This window comes from Diceros bicornis, chromosome 1 (assembly GCF_020826845.1).
Source record: "Diceros bicornis minor isolate mBicDic1 chromosome 1, mDicBic1.mat.cur, whole genome shotgun sequence".
NCBI classification, from domain to species: Eukaryota; Metazoa; Chordata; class Mammalia; order Perissodactyla; family Rhinocerotidae; genus Diceros; species Diceros bicornis.
In genome coordinates this window covers 68,085,512-68,106,421 of record NC_080740.1, presented here as the reverse complement: position 1 = coordinate 68,106,421, position 20,910 = coordinate 68,085,512, and the positions used below count along the sequence as shown (strand labels likewise).

General features: G+C 53.4%; 1 protein-coding gene across 2 annotated transcripts in view; it reads left to right on the top strand.

The window, feature by feature from the left end:
* The first annotated feature begins 330 nt into the window (after positions 1-330).
* Positions 331-20,910, top strand: part of ANXA6 (annexin A6) — a 49,876-nt gene continuing 29,296 nt past the window's right edge. Inside the window, exons 1-7 of one of the 2 annotated variants that reach the window (XM_058544411.1) lie at positions 331-432; positions 9,894-9,937; positions 16,273-16,363; positions 17,061-17,155; positions 17,692-17,805; positions 18,793-18,883; positions 19,763-19,842. In XM_058544411.1, the coding sequence (XP_058400394.1) occupies positions 9,920-9,937; positions 16,273-16,363; positions 17,061-17,155; positions 17,692-17,805; positions 18,793-18,883; positions 19,763-19,842 (489 nt within the window). In that variant the 5' untranslated portion in view covers positions 331-432; positions 9,894-9,919. The remainder of the gene's footprint in view (positions 433-9,893; positions 9,938-16,272; positions 16,364-17,060; positions 17,156-17,691; positions 17,806-18,792; positions 18,884-19,762; positions 19,843-20,910) is intronic. The other variant, XM_058544412.1, reaches the window with a different exon arrangement.

Here is a 20,910-nt window from a genome sequence, read left to right as displayed (position 1 = left end):
TCTCAATTTTGTCAAGCCTCAATGTAGTAGTAATTCGGGGGAAAGTGTTCAGAACTGGGAATCGGGAGCCCTGACTTCTAGCCCTGAATGGCCGCATGAGCTTGGCCAAATCCCCCGACCCTCTCTAGGTCTCAGGTCCGGGGTCCCAGCACTGACTGCGGTTCTCAGGCGGGGCCCCTCCCAGCTGGTGACATTCTAAGATTCCAGGAGAGAAGGAACTTTGGGGGCGGGGGTGTGGGTGGTGGTGGAGCAAGGGAGGCGGGGCGAGCCCGATTGGCCCCTGCCCGCCACGTGTCGCGGGGGGAGCCGACGGCTGTCCTCCTGGCCCGCCCCTGCGCTGCGGCTGCTGCTGCTCGGCTAACCGGCTGCACTCGGCGAGCTCCGCGTCCGCGCGCCCGTCTGCCCCCCTGCGACAGGAGGCCTCCGCCCGCGGTGAGTGGGTTGAGGCTGCAGAGGGGATCGCTCAAGCGGACCCCCTCCCGGGGGCTGCAGGGACGCGGGGGCGAGCAATAAACGCCCCGTCATCGCGGACCGCGGGCTCCGGGGAGGGGGCGCCCGGGAGCAGGGAGGGGCGCGGGGAGCGGGAACCAAGGGCGCGGTAACCCGAGAGGGGCGCGGCTGGGTGTGTCCGGGGGAGCGCAGTGCAGATGTAGGGGTGCAGGCGGAGAAGCGGAGGCGGACGGCGCTGCGGCTGGGGGCGGAGGGACGGAGGGGACGAGAGAGGGGGACCGGCTCCGCAGAGGGTGTGGTCGAGGGGCGGGGGGCCCCGGGGCTGACGCAGCGCGGGCTGCTGGCTTTGGGAGGAGAGAGGGGCTGGAGGGGCTTTGAAGGCCTGGGGTTGGGGGCAACTGGATGGGAGTCTAAGGACCCGCAGAGAAGGGTGTGGCTGAGGCCCAAGACAGAGGGCATGAAGAGTCAGACCCTCCAGCCGCGTATGAAGTGGCTCGTGTGAGTTGTTGGGGGGAGAGCCCTCGGTGTGCACACTGATGAAGGACTGGCCACACCTCAGGGCCCCGTGGACTCTCCTGCCCCCTTCGGACCACTGCTTGCTTATAAAGGAGGCTCCCAACTGGGCTACAAGGGCCTTGTGGTGGGGCAGAGGCCCCACCCTTGCTGCTCTCCGGAAGCCCAGTTTAGGCCTTCACAAAACTTGGGGGCTTCAGATGACTCCCAAAATACCAGCATGGGAGTGAAATACCCCGAATCCGAATCCCAGCTTCACCGACCTGCAGCGTGACCTTCAGTCAGTGGCTTTCCCTCTCTGAGCCTCAATTCCTTCTCCAAGTCCAGAGTTGATAAATGCAGCCCATCTCAGGTGAAACAATGGCTGTGAAAATTGATGTATTTGTCAGCTGCAAGGAATGATTACAGGCTTAGGAAACCTGGCCTACCCTTGTAGGTCCTCCAAGGGGAAGGGGCAGGGGGTCCTTTGGGTGGACAATCCAGCCTTTGCCCCCTCCCTCCCCCTCCTTTTCTCTGGACCCTAGTGGGTCTTCTAGACAATTCCAAATTTGGACATATGGCTGCTGGGTTTGAGAAAGGACTCTGGTTTCCCAAGTCTGCCCTTTCCCCTCACTTCCCCCTCCTCTCCTGCCCAAACCACAACTTAAATTGCTGCCGCCACTGACTCTGGGGGGGATATCCTGACCTGCTTAGCCCTTCCCTTTCAAGGTGAATGACCGGTCCAGTGTCAGCTCCCACGGACTCTGCCCTGGTGGCTGGCAGGCCCTGTGCTGTGCAGAGGGCACTGGCCTGGGGGTCAGTGGAAAGCCAGGTCACAGTTCCAGGTGCTGGCGGTCCTTGGGCAAGCCCCTTCCTTCTCTGGGCCTTAGTTACCGTCTGTAGCAAAGTCTGCTCAACTTGCTGCCACTTCTAGCGCTGGTATTCTAGGATGCAACTGTTCTAAGATTTAAGATTCTGAGAGTTGGGTGGGGCTGGGGAGGGAAGCAGAGGCCTCTATGCCCCTCTGCAGCTGTGACAGTCACTCACTCATCTTCCTTTGCCTTCCGCCCTTTGTTCCCAAAGCGCGGGCTGCTGGGATACAGAAAATATTTGTGGTTCCTGGTTAAGGGCTCCAGCTGATGCTGGGCAGAATATGGATGCAAGTGTGCAGAGGAGGGGGCTGCGCCTGGGAAGTCGGGGACCTGGCCTCTTGGGGCTGATTCCTGGACGGGGTGGGGGAGCTCTGCAGTGCTGGGTAGCTGCTGGTGTCTAGACCATCTGCACTGCGGCACCCAGAGGGAGCCCTGAGCCATCAGGCTGCAGCAGAGCCCCAGCCTCTGCCCTGCTGGTAACAAGCTGGGTGCCCTAGGCACACTCCTACTCCCCTGGGCCTTAGTTCCTTCCTCTCTAGAGGGTTAAAGGATGCGCCCAGGGCACCCAGCTGGTAAAAATGGGTTGAGGCTGCATGGCTCTCCTTGTTGTACTGTTCTAGGGTTTTCTGGGGAGGTCCAGTGGTGTCACCAGCCCCACCCCACCCAGCCTCTCCAAGATACTTCCTGGGGTGGTGGACAAAGAGCAGGATGTGGTCTCTACCTTGATTTCTGAACATGCATGTCTGCCCCCCTCAACCCCGCAACAGAGGAGAGGAAGTGTGTGTGTGGGGGGATGCCTTTATGCTTATAAACTTTGTAGTTTGGAATCCAGCCACACTCCCTTTCCTTTCCTCCTGGGCATGGGAAGCCCCCACAGACGCTGGCTAAGGGGGAGTGAGTGTCCTTGGGTTCTTTGAGCCTCAGCCCCCTCATCTATAAAATGAGGATGAGGTTGATACCCACTCTCATGAGATGATAAGATGGCGGATGTGAAAGTGCTTTCTAAACTGTAGGGTGCTGTGCACAAAGAAGCAAGTGCTACATTGTCATCTCAGAAGGGTGTGGTGCTTGAGAAGGCAGGTGACCTGAGCCTCAGGTTCCTCATCTGTAAAACGGATGTGCTGGTACTCCCTAAATAATAATAAAATGGAAACCTCTGTTATTTATGGAACCCTTCCAACTTGCCCTGGCTGCACCCTTGATGTGTTAGGTGCTGTTACTATGCCCATTTTGCAGATGTGGAAACTCAGCCATCAAAAGTTTAGGGAAGAAATAATACTAACACTTACGTAGTGTGTCCTATATGCCAGGGCCTCTTCTGAGCACTAGAAATGCCTTAATTCTTTTCATCCTCACCACAACTCCTCTGAGGTAACACTATTTTCATCCCCCATTTTACATGTGAGGCTGCTAAGTACTTGCCCAGGGCCGCACAGGCCCCACCTAGCAGGTCAGGCTTCCATCTCAGGCAGGCTGGCTCCAGCCTCTGCACTGTGAGACACGGCACTGTGCTGCCCCTCACACAAGTGACCTGAGCTGGGATTCAAACCCCGGGCAGCCCGATGATCTCCTGGGGCCTTATCCAGCCTGAGGATCAATGGTTCTGGGTCAGGAGAGGGAAGGACGCTGCTCTCTAAGAAACCCGAGTGCCTAGATCTTGCGGTGGCCCAGGCGCAGCGCCAGAAATGGCATTTACTCTGGCTTCATCAAAGGCGAGGCTCCTGGAGGGCAGGGGTCTGGTCCCAGGTGTCTTCCCGCGGGCAGAGGGAGGAGCCATCAGGAAAGGGGAAAGGGAAGGATCTAGACTGTATAGGTCAGGGGCCTCTGACATGGGCTGCACACACCCTAGAGGGTGCTAAAGATGATTTCCTGGGGGACAGGAAGAAACTATTAGACCTCTTCTTATATGTGCTTTTAATTTTATGCTTAAAAGTATATTTTTGTTTATCATGATGAATGCTCAGTTTTTTTCCTGTTGTTACTTGTGGTTTATAGGATCAAAAAAATTGCGGATTAACGCACTCGATTGCCAGCTTCGTGGGGGTGGGAGATTCATCTGTCTCCTTTTTTGTTCTACCCCCAGCTCCTACTGGTGGGTGTGTAGGAGTTGCTCAAAACATATTTTTTGAAAAATGAGCCCCTGCTTAATCACTAATTTTCTCTGTGACCTTGGGCAAGTTACTGAGCCCCTCAAGTTATTTCCTCTCCTGGCTGTATAATGAGGAATAAAGCATAGTTTGAAAACCATTAGGCTGGATGGTTCTTTTTATTCTGTAATTTTTCAAGAGGATGGCTAAAGAAAGCATTAAAACAACTCAGTGCATTTCACCCAACAATCCTTATGAGCCACGCCCTGTGGTAGGGATGCAACCAAGAAGCATATACGTATGATAATTTTCAAGAAAGTAAAATAATGACTCAGATATAAAAATGACCATGTGCTAAAGATTTTATTCTACTGATTAATCAATGACTGGACCAGGCAGGTGTTAAAACCAGCTCAAAGGAGAATCAGTGGACACCTTTATATTGAAAAGAATATCCAAATGGAGGCAAACTGGTTTTTCCACCCGAGGGGGAGGGAAGTCAATTGGGCCTTTACCAGACAGGACAGAATGAGCACGTCTATAAGGATTATTTTGCATTACCATCAGTTATCTACAAATTACTAAACCGTAAAATAGCTCAAAGACAAAGAAAGACTAGAATCAAATAACCTGGAGAGTTGGAAGTACAGATTTTTTCCTACAACCCCTGGAAGCAAGCAGCCTCCATCTAATAGAGGAATGATAAATCCACGATGGTTGACCCATGCCAGTCAAGTGTAGGTGGTTTCAGAGTACTGGGCGGGGGGTGGGGGAGGGTTCAAGGAAGGGGAAGTCCCTCCTGGCTCCCTAGAAGAGTTGGCAGAATCACCTAGAAAAGTTTCTAAAAATTACAAAAACCCAGGCCTCACCTCAGAACTGTTGAATCAGAATCTCTAGAGGTTGACCTTACGCTTTGGTATGTTTGAAAAACTCCCCAGGTCGGGGCCGGCCCTGTGGCCAAGCGATTAAAATTTCGCTAGTGCTCCACTTGGGCGGCCTGGGTTTGTGGGTGGTTCACGGGTTCGTGGGTTTGCGAGTGGTTGGCAGGTTGGGATCCCAGGCACAGACCTACACCACTCGTCAGACAAAATGGAGGAAGATTGGCACAGATGTTAAGCTCAGGGCTAATCTTCCTCACCAAAAAAAAAAAAAAAGTCCCCAGGTGGTATTAATGAAGGCAGATTTGAAAAGCACTGGTTTTGGTGCTAGAAGGATAGAAAATGCTGGTGGAAGAGATTCCTGTTTTGAGGGGGGAGATGATGTGGTGGTGAGCGAAGAGGTGGGAGTGGAGGGCAGATATATCAGAGAGGATACCAAGGGCTTTGAATGCTGCATTGAACAAGGGGGCCATTGGAGATGAGTGAGTGGACAAAGCAATGACACAGCTCACTCAGAGTCCCTCAGGCACTCCTGGGGCACAGAGGTCTGGGTGACTTTGTGCATGATCTTCCAGGTTATGTTTTGATTTTTCTCGAATTGCACTCCCCACACACACCTGGTTTCACCCCCTTACATTCAACATCTCTTCCCTCCCTAAAAGTGTGTTCTATTCCTCTAAAGCCCACAAGCTACCTTTTGAGGACAGAAATGCTTTTGCTCATGCTGGTGTTTCTGTTCTGCCTGACGTCCCCTCTCCCTCCTCCTTCCTCTGCTTCATTCCGTTGAGTCCAAATTCTTGATTGTGTGCTTCTATCAGCCCGAACCCCTAATATGTGTCTTTAATGTTGTATAACAGACACCAAAAGTGGCACATACAAGGGCAGGATAAAAAAATTTAGAAAGTTGTAATGTTCTCGTCCTGCACCCCGATGGATTGTTGTGCTCAGTACCCCACATTGGAGACCGCTGCTCTAAAATGATGATTGTGATAACTAACAGAAGCCACCACTTATTACACGTTTGATCTGCAACTGGCCATGCTAAGTATTTTACCTGCAATACATTATTGAATTTTCACAAAAATCTTATGAGATTGTCATTTCAGAGGTGAAGAGACTGAGTCAGAAGAAATGACATAACTCACCCCAGGTCGTGAACTAGGAATGTGCAGCATCAGGATTTGAATTCAGGCCGTGACTGCAAAGCCTGCGTTCCCTATTCCGATGCCACGCTACCTCCCTTGGCAATGTTTGGCTTGATCATAGTAAAAGCTACCGTTTATTGAGCTTTTACTCTGTGCTAGGCACTGTGATAAGGGCTCTTCATTATTTCATTTCTCAGTACATAGAGATATTTTTTAATATGCATTTTGCAGATGTGGAATTGAGATTCAATTAAGGTAATTTACCTAAATCACAGACTGATGGGAGGCAGAGCCGTGGCCCTCAGCCAGGTCTGACCTCCAAGCCCATGCCTTTTGTAGGACTTGGACAAGACCCTTCCCCTATCCGGCTCTCGGTTTCCCCAGCTCTCTGGTTGGGCAGTGGTGAGCCACAGGTCCTCCAGCTCTGGTGTGTTGCCTACCCCAGAGCTTCCTCCTAGAGTCAGTCCTGAGCTCCCAAAGGGGAAGGAAGAAGCATGACTGCCTGCAGGCTAAGGGACTAAGGTAGGGCGTGGCCACAGCTGCAAAAGCCACTAGGCAGTTCTACCCTTGAATGGATTCTGGAAGGATCAGCCCTCTTGGATAGCCAGGTCAGAAGAGATTCAGCATTCCTGGGAGGAGAGAAGCACAGGTCTACAGTGGTCGTACCTGCCAGTCTTGAGAAGCTGTTTCAACCAAGATGATGAAACTTGAATATCTGGCGGAGGGGTAGGGGTGGAGATAGGAATCCTATGGCCGGGATGGAGGGGGACCCTCCTAGGACAGATATTCTGAGATTTTGCTGTGAGAATCTCTAGTCGAAATCTATAAAAGCCTCTCACATCTACTCTGGATTTTCCTGAAGAGGGAGTGATAGTATCCCCATTTTACAGATGAAGAAACGGAGGTCCAGAGAGGGAACCTGGCTTGTCTGAGGTTACAGACAGGTTGGGAACCAGAACCTGGGTCTTTTCCTTTGAACTCTTCCTCATGTCCCCTTGCAGCCCAGGCCCACGGCTGTGTGGGGGCTTGTTATGACCTGGGGCCGGAGGCAGAGATGTTGGCCGTTGTCTGGGCCCTGGCAAGTTGCTTATCGTCCCTGATATGCCTCACCCCATCTAGAAAATAAGGGGCTTGGAGTAGTGGATCGTTAGGGGCCCTCTGGGATTCTGAAACATTGAATGTAAAACATTTATTCAGCCAATTTGTGAAGTGTGGTCTGGGTGCTCTGGGAGGGATCAGAGCCCCTTGTAAAGCCAGGGTAGAAGGCGCCGCTGTGATGAGCTCCAGAGCTTCCCCGAGCCCTCAGAGGAGGGGCTGTGGGAGATCGGTCCCCCTGAACCGCAGTCTGAACATCTAGTTCTAGAGGAAGCTTGCTTCTCATGTACACACAAGACTCACATAAACTGCTCTCAGAGCTGAGAGTCTTTTCTCCAAGATTCAGAGGCCCCTCCTCTGAGCTGTCTCTCCTTGGAAAGCGGCTCTCATCCAGATGGGCCTGGGCTGCAGCCAGCAGCTGAAGTTTCCAGCAACAAGGCCAAAGGAAAATGCTTTGAGGCTGGAGGTGCAGGTGACAGGCCTCAGCCCTGTCTCCCGGCCCTTGCTGACTTCCTGGGCCTCCTTAGCTGCCTGTTTCTCTGCTGGCCTTGGGGCTCTCTCACCCTCTGCCCCAGGCCTGAGGAAACCCAGAGCTGGCTCCCTGCCGGACTGTGGAGTAGATGTGGGCCCCCCTCCCTGTCAGGGGGAGTTTCCATTTCCTGGTGAGGGCTGCACATTTGCACCAAGGGGCCCCTGGTTGTCAGGGAAACAGCAGTGTTTCCTCGAACTCCCCTGTGGTTGCAGGCAGATCTCTGTCCTCTACACTTCACTCCCAGCCCCATCTCATGTCTGTCTGCTGGCTGCAGTTTAGGGGACTCAGAATCAGGCAGCGGGGACACAAGGGCAAACCCGACGAAGTCCTGTCCTCAGAATTTCCCACAGTGAGTGCTACCACTGACTGAGAACATCTCTCTGCGGGGCCTCGTGTGCTCTGCCCTTGACATAAGTTATGGCTCATCCTCCAACAACCCTACAGGGCAGGAAAGGAAAAGCCCCAATTTTGCCCATGAGATAACCTTGAACTCCGAGATGAGCAATGTGCCCAAGGTCACACAGCTAATAAGTGACAAATGGATTTGAATCCAGGTGTGTCTGTCTGACTTCAAATCCTGTGTTCTCCCCACTGCATCGCCCCGTCTCCAGTGACCCCAGAGTGAGAGCACGATTGTGGACTGAGGTCATAATGGGGGCCGATTTCCCCCTAAGTTTTTGGGGGAGGGGATGTGGAGAACTGGAAAGCTGAGCTGCGACGCCTCCTTGGTCTGTCCCCTCCCCTAGTTCAGCTCCTTGTGGGTCTTACTGAGTAAGTCTGATTGAGTTTGTCATTTTTACTTTTAAAAAGTAATACATAGGGGGCCGACCCCATGCCGTAGTGGTTAACTGCGCGCACTCCGCTGCTGGCGGCCCGGGTTCGGATCCCGGGCGCGCACCGACGCACCGCTTCTCTGGCCACGCTGTGGCGGCGTCCCATATAAAGTGGAGGAAGATGGGCACAGATGTTAGCCCAGGGCCAGTCTTCCTCAGCAAAAAGAGGAGGATTGGCATGGATGTTAGCTCAGGGCTAATCTTCTTCACAAAAAAAAAAAAAGTAATACATAGACATGGTTTAAAAAGATGAAATTGTGCCATCCTGACTAAAGTGGAAAGCACTAAAAGGTCCTTCTTTCTCCTCCTGTTACCCCGAGAAGACTGCTTCACTCACATCTTTCCGTGCTGCTGAGGGTTCTCATGAGCCCACCTCCTCCCCCTGCTCTCCCCTTTTCCAAACCAGTTACATCCCTTTTCTCATTTCTTTCTTCGTTTCTCACTCCTTCTCTGTAGACCCTGTCTCCTGACACCCCCTTCAGTGAGACATGTGTCCTGTTTGTTCAGTCACCACCCCCCCCCCGTGACCTTCTGTCCCGTCGGAGAAAAGTCCAAAGTCTTGACTGTCCCCTTACCCACGTCCCGCCAGTGTCCCCGCCCCATCCTCTGCTGCACGTCAGCCACACTGAGCTCCTTGATGGCGCTGCCCCCCCCCCGCTATCCACGTGTTGGTGAGACCTGCTGACCACTCCCCCGGGACTGCCCCTTGTCACTCGCTCCTGACCCAGCTTTATCTTTTCTCCTTCGTTCTTACCACAGCCTGATATATGCATTTGTTATTCTTCCCCGTTACAGAGTAAGCCCAGAAAAGCAGGGTTTTTTAAATCTCTTTTATTTACTGCTGTACGCCCAGGGCCTAGAGCAGTGCCTGACTTGGAGCAGATGGTGAAGAAGTGGTCATTGACTTACACAGGAACCGTAGCCCTTCAGATATTTGCGCCAGGGGACCTGCAGCCCCTTGAGTCTTCTCATCTGCAGACCGTCAAGCCCTGGGTTCTGAAACCATCCTTGGTGACTTGGAAAGAGAGCATGCATGTGCAGATAGCATGGACTCTGGAATCTGGACATTATTGAGTTCAGTTCTAAGCTGTGTGACCTTGGGCAAATTATTTAACCCCCTGACCCCCATCCTCAGTTGCATCCTTTATAAAAAAGGGGAATCTGATGCTGGGAAGGATGGCTCTGAGGATTAAGGGAGACAGCATCGGGGAAAGTGGAGGAGTCGTGCAGTCAGTGGTCAGTGGTCGTGTCCTCTCCCCCTCTTGGTTGCAAGTCCCTTTTCTATCCTGGTATGGGTGTCTGGACTATCTAGGCATTGTCCTCCAAAAAATGCATCTGCCCTTAGCCAGGTCTTTGGGTGTAGTTTAACCTGAAGGGCTGGAGGCAGCTGGAAAACAGCAAGGGGAGCATCCACTCCCTTGGGAGGAAGGAAAGGTGAGGAAATGTGGGGGAAAGAAGGAAGGGAGCAGAGTGCAAAGGAATCTCATGGGATCTCTTTCTTCTCCACAGTGTTTTCTGCTGCAAAACCTGAGACCATGGCCAAACCAGGACAGGTAAGGAGCCTCTGCCCTCTGAAGCCGTGCTCTGCCTTCCCTTGGCCTAGACTCCTCCTTGAGTCACTAGGCCTACAACAGAGATGCCTGGTGCCTTCAGCTTGAAAGGAGCATGATAACTTCTTAGGCTTTGCTTGCTCCTGTTATTAGTCACAGCTCTTTGAGATGCAAGTGACCAATGACAACACACAGCATCCTAAGCATAAAGGATATGCATTGGCTCACATGACTGAGAAGTCCAGGGCTTCAGGTCTGGCTGGATCCAGGGGCCCAAATGATGTTGTCAGGATTCTGCCTCTGTGAACTGTGGCTTCATTCTTGGGCAGGTTCTTCCCTGCCTTGGCACAGTAGCCACTAGCAGCTCCAGGCTTCCATTCCACTGTCTTGACACTCTGAGAGTAACAACATAACTTATTCCCAATGATTCCAGTGTAAGTCCCAGGTTTGGTTTTCATTGGCTGGGCCTGGGTAACTTGGAGCCGGGTGGTGGAGTCGGTCCCACCTAAACTGAATGGCCCAAGAGTGGTGCCCCCAGGAATGGAGACGGATACTGGACAGGCAAAAGCATTAGAGGGTCCTCTCTGCTCTGGAGATGGACGTATTCCATGTCACATGCATTTGGGATTGAATTTCCCTGACTTGGGAGACTCCAATCTTCCATGCTGTGTGACAACTCTGCTGGGCAGTGGAATTCAAGGTACCTGTGTGTGGCCAGAGCTGGGTTCTGTCCTTGGTCAGAGCTAGGCATCGTTCTGTGATGCCTAGAGTGGTCCCTGTTGGCTGGCCTTAGAGAAAGAGATGTGGTCGCTGTGATGATGAGATTGGAAAGGGAGAATAAAACTAAGGGCTGGCTGGCTTGGCCCTTTTGTCCCTCACTTCAATCACAGAGCTCCTGCCAACAGACATAATACAGGAGCTGTGTGATCTTGGGTGAGTTCTTTACCCTCTCTGGGCCTCAGCTTTCATTATGAGGTGATTAAACTTAGTGAAAACTAAACTTCGTCCTTGTCCTCATGACTTGCCACCAGATGAACAAGGGCCTTAAGGGTATCTAGTCACAGTCTTAGAAGAACGCAGTGTGTTATGTGACATAGGATTAGTACTCAAGAATCCTAGCCGTGGCCTCCCTCTCACCCTCTGAGGAGCTACTTTGCACAAGTGGCCTCTCTGACCAGGAGGAGAGCGTGTTAGCGGTTATGGGCAAAGAGCCAAAGTGGAACTTTTGCTGTTCCCCACTTCCCGTATATAATCATCCCAGATCTACTTCCTGAGAGGCATTCAAATTACAGGGTTCTAGGCGCCCAAAGTGGACAGATCAGGCCCTGGGAGATCACAGGGGCCAGGGCCTAGGGTGTAGATCCTTGCATTCCTGGTCCAGTGCTCCCAGACCATGCTGTCTGCCTGGCTGACCTGTGGTTTCTTGTTGCCGTGGACCAGGGGCCAGTAGACGTCCTGTAAGCACGAGTCCCAAGCAAGATGGCAGAATGTTAGGAGTCCCTTGTCCCATGGGAGGAGTTGGAATCCCCCACACACAGTGCGTATGCTCTGGAGGGGGTGGTAAAGGCGCTCTGGGGGCACGAAGGTTGAGGGAACAGGGAGCTGCCTGGAGGGCGCTGCTGGGGAAGAGCAAGCAGCTGAGATGGTCCAGGTGGAGCGGATGCTGGGACAGAAGGCCAGAGGGGAGAGAGTGCAGTGTGCTCAGGGCAGGGAAAGTAGTCTGGCATGCTTGGAGGGCAGGGGTTTGAGGGTGGGGAGGAGGTACTAGAGAAGACAGTACCAGAGAAGAGCAGGAAAGATCTTCCTTCCATTGGGCTGAAGTTTGTTTCTGTTGCTCCCAGTGTTAGCGTGCAGTTCTGCTTCTAGTTCCCCCTTCCCAACACACAGACAAGCACAGAGCAAGCCACTCACTGGTTTCTCTGGTCCACTTCACCCCTGCATTCCTCGCGATGACTGCTCTCTGTCTTTCCTTCCAGAAGAGGGGAACTTGAGGCCCAGAGACGTGACGACGTAGTGTGATGTCAGAGAGGTTGTAGAGAGGTCCTGGAGATGAGGCTCTGTGGCCTCAGCCTCACAGGGATGTTGGGGGTTTGAACGCGATGATGGGCAGAAGAACACTTTGAGGACAGGGCAAGAGGGACACTGGTGGTGCCTGGAACTCCAGGAGCTGCAGAGATGAGGCCTGGATCAGGCCCAGGCAAGGCGGCGCTCAGCTGGAGCCCTAGCTGGGCACCCATCTCTTTGGGTGATGTGACTTCTGCTCCCCAGAGGCCTCGGGGCTCCTGCTCTAGCAGCAGCCTGGGTGGGGCCCAAGATCATGAAGCCCCAGGGCGCCAGCTGCTCACCAGCTGGCACTGTGACCTGCTGAATATTTCAGGGTGGAAAGTCCCTTCTCCGCTGCTCTCCATCATGGGTGCCTGAGGTCAGGAACCTGTCTGCCGGACGAGTGACAGGCAGCCGGGGTGAGGTGGAGAAGTAGGGACAGCGGCACAGCTGCACAGGTGGCACTTGGAGATGCAAAATTTACCAAGTTGGTGTGAGAATGACCAACCGTGGGCCCCGGTGATTTGAAGGACCGTCTCTGTGTCTCTAAGTGAGACCATTGCTAAGGCCCCTGTGCACCCCGCTCTTGTAGTAGCTGTCATGCTGTGGGGTCCTGTTCCCTGGAAGGTTTTATTATCCTGTGCAAAGACCCCCAGGGGAGACCAGCCTCGCTGCTCACTAAGCCTGTCTCTGAGGGCACGTTTGATCAAGTCTTGTCTCAGTCAGTAGACTTCCTTTCCCCCAGCATGGCATTGCCTCATCTTCTATCAACTGCAGCCCCTTCGCCAAACACTGCCCCAACCACCGCACTGTGTGAAGAGGGAGAGAGCGGAGGTGGAGCAACTTGCTGCCGAGACCTCTGCCCTTCCTCCTGGGGACACGCTTCCACCCTCTCCTCTGCTCCTCGTTCTCTCCTGGCAATTTACAATCCCACGATCTTGGCGACTTTTGCGTCCTCAATGAACGCTGAAGAATCTGGGCTGGCTTCCCTGCATGTTGCTTGCCTGCTCTTGCCTCCTGGCCTTCGCCATGCTGTTCCCTCTGTGTGAAGCCTTTTCCCTCCCCCCACCCCTTGGGGCCAGCTGCTGCTCATCCTTTGGGACACAGCTTAGACTTCACCTCCAAGAAGTCTTCTTTGATCTGCTCAGAATATATTCACAGTCACCATCCATCTGCGCACCCATCCATCTCGGAACAAATATTTAGTGAGTGCCTGCTTGTGTCACGCCCTGTGCTGGGGGCTGAGAATTCATCGGTGAGCAAGGCAGACACTCAGAGCTTTCTAGAGGGAATTTCTCTTTCCTGGCTCCCGTGTCACCCTTAGCATAGTATTTACCACACCGTGTTGTGGTTGGAATTGTCATGAGCTCCCTGACCAGGCTATGAGCTCTTAGTGGTCCCTGGTCCTAGTACTCTGCAGATGCTTGGTAAACGTTGCTTGCTTGAATGAATGAATGAATGAATGAATGGCAGGGTGGCCCTGGCTGCCTGGAAGCCTGAGTGTCCAAGAGGTGGAGAAGCACTTAGGGTCTCATGGGTTGGACAGCATTGCTGCCTCTTTATAGCCTTGAAAATGGGCTCAGAATGGCACAGAGAGGACATGGGCCTGCCTAGAGGGAGCCAGCTCCCGCAGAGGAGGCAAGTGGTGCAAGATCCAAAGGGACGATCAGGTGGACGTCACTGGTGAGGGGACAAGCCCTGGGCTGTGTGATGTTGTCGCTTCCCCACTCATGGCCCCACCTGGATGGAATCTGGGGGGGAGGGAGAGAGCCTGATCTGTTAGAAAGAGCCTTGGATTCCCTTCCTAGCTAGGCCTCTGACTTGCTGTGTGGTCTTGGATATGTCACCTTTCCTCTCTGTTTTGGAGGTCTGTTGGGACACAGGTGGTAATAGTAAGACCAGCCTGTCTCATGTGGTTCTCAGCATGTGGCTCTCAAGATGCTTTCCCTCCTTTATTCCGAGTGAGCACTGGGAGGCAGATCCTACCACTGGCGGAGTGGACTGAAGGCTGGAGTGTGTGTGGGTTAGGACGGGGGCTCAGACAGGTAGAGAGAAAAGCAACCGTGGATTGTAGCACCAGGCTAGCCTGGAAAAGGGCCCAGACAGACCCTCGAGGACCTGGCCTGTCCTGGCACCTTTCGAAGCTGTGTACTCCAATGCTGGTCCCACGAGTCAGTGGCACTGGAGAGAGCACTGCTGAGAATCCAGTCCCAGGAAAGGGCTCCCTTCCACCACCTACCCCTTTAGCATCCTCCATCTCAGAGCCTGGCCATCACGGGCTCTTCATTCATTCCCTCAACCCTGTCATGGTTACTTGGCCCCTTTCAGTCACTGTGTCCAGCACTCTGCTAGGTGCTGCAGGTACATCAATATTTGTCTTATTCATAACAAAGCCCCTGCACCCCATGGAGTTAAGAACCAAGTGGGAAGCTGAATTAAAGGGTCTTTAAGGACCCTTGCAAAGCCATAATTCTGTAGTTCTGACCTTCTCAGCCCTGTTGTTTCTCCATCCGTCCTAGAAACTAGTATTGTCTGCTCTGCTTTTGGATACTGCTGGGTTTGAGGGTGTCCAGAGAGAGAGACAAACGGGTTTGGAAGTCAAATTCCTGTAGGACACCAGCTGTTCTGTCTTCTTGTTCATCTCTTCATGTGACAAATACTTGAGTACCTCCTTTGCTCAGTCTCTGCAGTGGGCAGGATGGACCTGGTGCCTGCCCTCCAGGTCTCTGTATCAAGCTTCCTGCCCCACGTGGTGCGCTCAGCAAGGGTTTCTCCGGCCCCAGCCCGTGCAGTGTCAAGTGAGGCACAGGGACGCTCTGGCGGTCAAGCCACCATCCCTTGCTCACCAAGCTCCTTGCGAGGCTCCCTGGTCTGGGTAGTTGGCATCTGTTGCTCTTTCCTTCTCTGCCCAGGGGTGTGATCAGGTTGCAAGGGATTCACGGTGACGAGAAGAAGGCCGTGTCCCTTTCTGGTCACTGGCCCTGTCAGAACTTTAAATAGCAGCCCTGCACCCACACATGCATACCTCGGAGGAGCCAGCAACTGCAGACATAAACCAAAGAGCATCCAAATGCCTGGCCAGGCAGGGCAGGTGCTGGGAGGCACAGGAGATGGCCGGAGGCTCATTTTCGCCTGTCCACTTCTAACTCCTTTAAGGCACAGGTTATGTGCCACCCCCACCCCTTCCATGAGGCCTTTCCTGGTTCCCTCCCCCAGCTGGAATCGGCCTCCACTGTTTTCCCACATTACTTTGCCTCTGTCTTAGGGTATTTGTTGCAAGCTTTATGGTAATTTGCGTGCTTGTCTCTCCTCCACTGGGTCAGAAGCTCCTGAAAGACAGGGTTGGGTCTTCTTTCTCCCTGAATCTGCCGCGCTTAGCATTGGGCCTGGCACAGGCTGAGTGAGTGCCCTGTCACTGTGCTGTGTGCTCAGTACATTGAGCTCTGGCATCTTCCGCTCTCCCAGCTCTCAACCGCTGTCCCAGGCCTCATATTTCTCAGGGCCGTGTAGCTGACCCACGTCCGACTTCTCTGTGAACCAGCTCATTGTGCGTTTGGGTTCCATGTCTAAGATCCTCTGGCCCCGCCTCTCCTCTCCTTCACCCCAGGGACCCAGCCAGCTTGTCCTCAGATGCCAGTTCACAGCTCAGTTTACTGGCCCAGGGGGTGGCACCTTGTCTTGAGCCGTGAATCTGGGGGTGGCTCTGGGTCTCCCTGGGCCAAGCCCCCACCCTCAGAAGCTGGCAGCTGCAAGGTTTTTGGAGCTGGAGAGCAGAGGGGAACAGGCCAGAGATCTGGGTTCTGTGTGACCCCCGGCAAGTGGCTTCCCTTCTTTTGGCTCAGTTTCTCTGTTTCTGTGATAGAGATCATCTTAAGAGCTTCTGCAAGTTGCTGAAATACTCACATTAATGGAGGCAAAAGGGCTTTGTAAACTGTAAAGTGCCATTAAAATACGCGAGGCTCTTGTTCCTCTTGCTGGGATCATTTTCACCCCCTGCACTCAGCTGGCTTTTTCTCTCTCCTGGGTCCTGGGAAAGTGGTGCAGGGCTGTGGCCTTGGCTGAGCCACCCTCCCGTGGGGAAATGGCACCAGCCTCGGGGCAGGTGGTGGCAGGAGGTACCAGGAGAGTCGTCTCTACCCTGGATCAGGCTTTCTGTAGTCAGTGCTCGATTTTACGGGAAGGGAGCTCAGCTGGACTCAGCCTGTGGCCAGAGTTAGGAGTGTGACCCGGGGTTGGGGCTGGGAGCCTCTTCAGGGTCAGGGTCAGCAGCTCACCCTCTGCTTTTCTCTCCACAGGGTGCCAGGTACCGTGGCTCTGTTCACGACTTCCCGAACTTCGACCCCAGCAAGGATGCCGAGGCTCTGTACACCGCCATGAAGGGCTTCGGTGGGTGCTCAGCCCCGGGAGTGGGGGCCCCAGGAAAGGAAGCAGGAGTCACTGGGGCTTGGGGGGGGGGTCCCCATACGTGGTCACAGCCCAGAGCCCTTTTGGGGTGGGAGTGAGACGGTGGGATGTACTCACTTATTTTTTGTCTCCTCTTTTTATTTTGTATAACTTTATAATGAAATGTTCCAGACCAACAGAAAGGTCTGAAGAACAGTAGAAGTTGCATCTGTAGACCTGCTACCCAGGCTGATAAATAGCACTTGCCTCCTCATATAGCGGACACCTCCTTGACAGGTCCCCATCCGGCCTTTCCTCTGGGGGTAACCACCATCCTGAATTTGGAACTTATCATTCTCTTTTATTTTTCTTGTCATTGAAAGAACCCTGTCCTGGGTGCTAGGACACCTGGGTTTTTCTGAGCCAGGCTCACTGTGAGACCTTGGCTGAGTCCCTGCCCCTCTCTGGGCCTCCATCTCCTTAATTGTGTGATGAGGAGCTGGATCTTGGGCCCTCTGAGCTCAGATGCTGTGTGTACTGTGATCCCTCTCAAGGGGGGCTTGACAGGTCCCCACAGATCCTCCTCACGACGCCACCGCCTAGTGAGCAGAAGGCTGATGCCAAGGACTGCAGAGAGCAGCCCTGGTGGGCTTCCTGGAGGTAGGTTGGGGTATGGTGACAGGTGCCTCCCCTCTTCCAGGCAGTGACAAGGAGGCCATTCTGGATCTGATCACTTCCCGGAGCAATAGGCAGAGGCAGGAGATCATCCAGAGCTACAAGTCCCTCTATGGCAAGGTAACCGTGGCCACCGGAGCACAGGGGGCAGGGGCGGGGGAATAATCCCATTCACTGTGTGTGCATTCCGGGTCTTTCCTGAGTATTCTACTCCAGGTCAGCCTCTGTGCTGGCTCTTCTGCCCTCCTTTTCTCTTCTCTTCAGTCAGGGACAAACAGCCACAAATAGACTAGAGCACATGCTATGTGCTGCGCACTGTGCTGGGGTTAGGGCCACGCAGGAGAATGAGACCTGTGCAGTGTCACTCTGGGGACCCACAGATAGTGGAGAGAGAACAGTAAACAACTAAACAAACAACAGTGAGGAAGAGGCCTGATGCTGTGGACTGGACTCCTGCACCACCGTTTGCTAGCTGCGTGACTTTGGGAAGTTACTTGATGTCTCTGAGCCCATTTCTTAGGGTTGATGCGAGTACGTTGCCCCAAGAGGGACAATTAAGTGAGATTACTTAGCCCAGTGCCTGGCAGAGTGAGTGCTCGTTACATGTAATTCTTACGTTACAGTTGCTTTTCCCCTTTCTCCTCCATCTCCCCCAGGACCTCATTGCTGACTTGAAGTATGAGCTGACGGGGAAGTTTGAACGACTGATTGTGGGTCTGATGAGGCCGCTTGCCTATTGTGATGCCAAAGAGATTAAAGACGCCATCTCGGTAAGTGTGGGCCCGTGTGTATGTGTGTGTGTGTGTGTGTGTGTGTGTGTGTTGGGGGTGGGGCATGGTTAATGGGAAGATTCCGGCCTCTAAGGCAAGTGTTCAGTGAGCCCTGCTCCCACCCAGCGGACATGCCCTGCTTCAAGAGGTGGCTTGCCCAAATCCTGTCCCAGAGGGGCACCGGGGGTCTCCTCCAGATGTCGGTATGAGGCACGTGCCGTGAAAGGGGGCCCTTGGCCCAGACCCTCACACCGGCAGCCTACAGACCTGAGGAAGCAGGATACAGGGATATGGAGACAAATTGTGCCCACCATCCAAAGGCCAAGGGCATCCTAAAGGAGGTTAGAGGGCAGGGCCCTGGGTCCAGGCTTGAGAGGGTGTCGTAGAAGATGAGAGGATCAAGTTGGGCCCAAAAGCTTGGAGAGGATTGGTTAATCAGAGTGGGAAGGTTGTTCCAGGCTGGAGAAGAAATGGCAGGAGAGGCTGTGGAGCTGTGTTCAGGGTGTGAGGGCTGGTTGAGGTAGAGGATTGCTCCCTAGGAAGCAGGCAGAGATCAAAGCCCTTAAGTGTACCTAGCACGTTACAGTTTATAACATGCTATGATCTTTGCCTCAGATGAGCTGTCAAACATGAATTCATTTCATAAACTGATCAACTTAGCAATGTGAGAGATTATTACCTTCTCCATCTCCCTGGGAGTTTGGCAGAGCAACTAGCATCATCTCCATTTTACAGATGGAGAAAACGGAGGCCCAGAAAGATAAAGTTTCTTAATGAGAGGTCACAAAGCAAGCTGTGGGCAGAGGCGGGCCTAGAACCCATGTCTTTTGATTCTCGGGGCAGTAGCTCCAGATCGGTGCCTAAGAGCTGTGGTTGGAGCACCCTGAGTGCTAGGGTTTCATAGCTCTGGCCACTCCAGGATCCCAACCCATGGCTGGTGGCTCCCCATCCCCGCCCTTGACTCATGTGCCACCTCTCTTGTCCCAGGGCATTGGCACCGATGAGAAGTGTCTCATTGAGATCTTGGCTTCCCGCACCAATGAGCAGATCCACCAGCTGGCGGCAGCATACAAAGATGGTGAGAGGGGCAGGAGGGGCCGTTCAGGTTTTTCAGATATGGAATGAGGGAAATTGCAAGGGTGGGGACCCTAAGACTCTATCCGTCCACCTTCTTTCCTCCTTCCCTCTGATCTCTGTCCATCCACCCTGTAAGTACCTGCTCTGTGCTGGACAGTGTGCTAGGTTCTCAGGATATGGTGGTGGCAAAACCCACGTGGTCCCTGCCTCCTATGAGGTAACAAGGGATACAGACAATCAAGGTAAACATGGTGACGACACGTGTGGATAAGTGTTATGAAGGAAAAAAACAAGATAAGAAGAAGCAGACGTTGCTTTGGACGGGTGGTTGGGCAAAGCCTTTCTTGGGAGGAAATGAGAAGGAGCCAATTGTATAAAGAGTGGGGAGAAAATCCTGGCAGGCAGAGGGAATAGCAAGTCCAAAGGCCCTGGGGCAGCGATGAGCCTGGTAGCCAGTGTGAGTCGAGAGTGGTAGAGGGCAGGGCAGGATACACAGGCCCTCGTGGGAAGCAGGGGAGCCCAGGATCAGATATGAGCTTTAAGACAGTCACCCTTGTGGCTGTGGATTGGAGAGGGACTGAGAGCAGAAGCAGAGAAAACAGTCAGAGGTCTGTGGTGACTGTCCAGGTGAGTGCTGATGGTGCCCGGAGTAGGAGGGCACAGATGGGGATAGAGAGAAGGGGGCGGATCCCATCTCATCGTATCATGGCTCAGCACAAAGAACTGTGAAAATACACCCTGGGTCTTGCCATGGACGTCGTGGAGACTGAGTTTGGGATTTGTAACAAATATTGATCATTTTAGGGGCAGCAGGGACCCTTATCCTGGATCCCCGGGGTCCCCTGGGGATGGGATTAGAGCTTGTGTTCCTGATCTGCAGCCTACGAGCGAGACCTGGAGGCTGATGTCATTGGTGACACCTCTGGCCACTTCCAGAAGATGCTCGTGGTCCTGCTCCAGGTTAGTCCACCCTGGGGCCCCAAGACCCTCCCCGAGCTCCATACCCGAGTACAGGCTGAGGGCTGTGGGCACCTTCTCCCTGTTCCCCCAGACAGGGTGGTCTGTGAGGGGCTCCTTGGGGGTTCCTCAGGTATAAAGTCCTCCTCGTATACTGTGGCCACCCCCTCCCCCAACTGCCCATTTTATCCTCGAACTTGAGATGGTTTCTCTCGGGCTCACCTGGGTGTAGAATCTGTGCGTCCAGGGGTCTATTCTGTTCCCCCTGGTTTGCACAGGCAGGTGTGTCCACGTGACCCACATTTCTCTTTGCACACACCCTTCTCCCCTGTGCCCAGGAATATCGTATCCTGTGACCTCCTTCGTCTCTCCACTCACACCCATCCCCGCTCCTCTCCGGGCCTCCCTCCTGCCTTTGCTTCTCTGGCCGCAGCACGTACCTCAGGACACCAGCAGGGACGTGCCATTTCTGGGGCTGCCTGCACTGCCCTGCATTGCGTCTCCCACAGCGAAGCCCTGCTACCCTCCCTCCCACCCACGGCTACATAAAAAATCAGCCATAAAGAGGCTGCATGCTGGTGTCCTCCGCTAAATTCAACCTGCCACGTTGGGGTTTTTTCTGTTCATGTTCCCATGCAATGTTTTTGAAAAAACACTTTGAGTTAGTTACTGATATTTAAAAATAGGGAGATTTTGCTCAAAAATCTGGTTTCTGGGTTCTTTTGAATAATTGAAAGTTCTGGCAACAGCAGGACTGCATTCTGCATGACTGCAGCGGGCTGGAGAGCGTGTCCCCCTCTGCCTCTTCACCTTCACCTGCCCGGCCCCACGGGGATCTCTGTGACCACGGGCCCCGTGGGAACAGGCGTTGAGATGGCTCAAACCCAACACCAACAACCAAACTTCTATGATACTTTATATATAAATTAAACCACCTCTTTCTTTTCACTCCCCTCCCCCACAGACATTTTATACCAGCTGCTCCCAGTTCTTTTCTTCAAATTACCATAACAATCCACATCCCATATTAAGCAGAATTATCAGAAATGTCAGGAGTGGAGAAGTGTGACC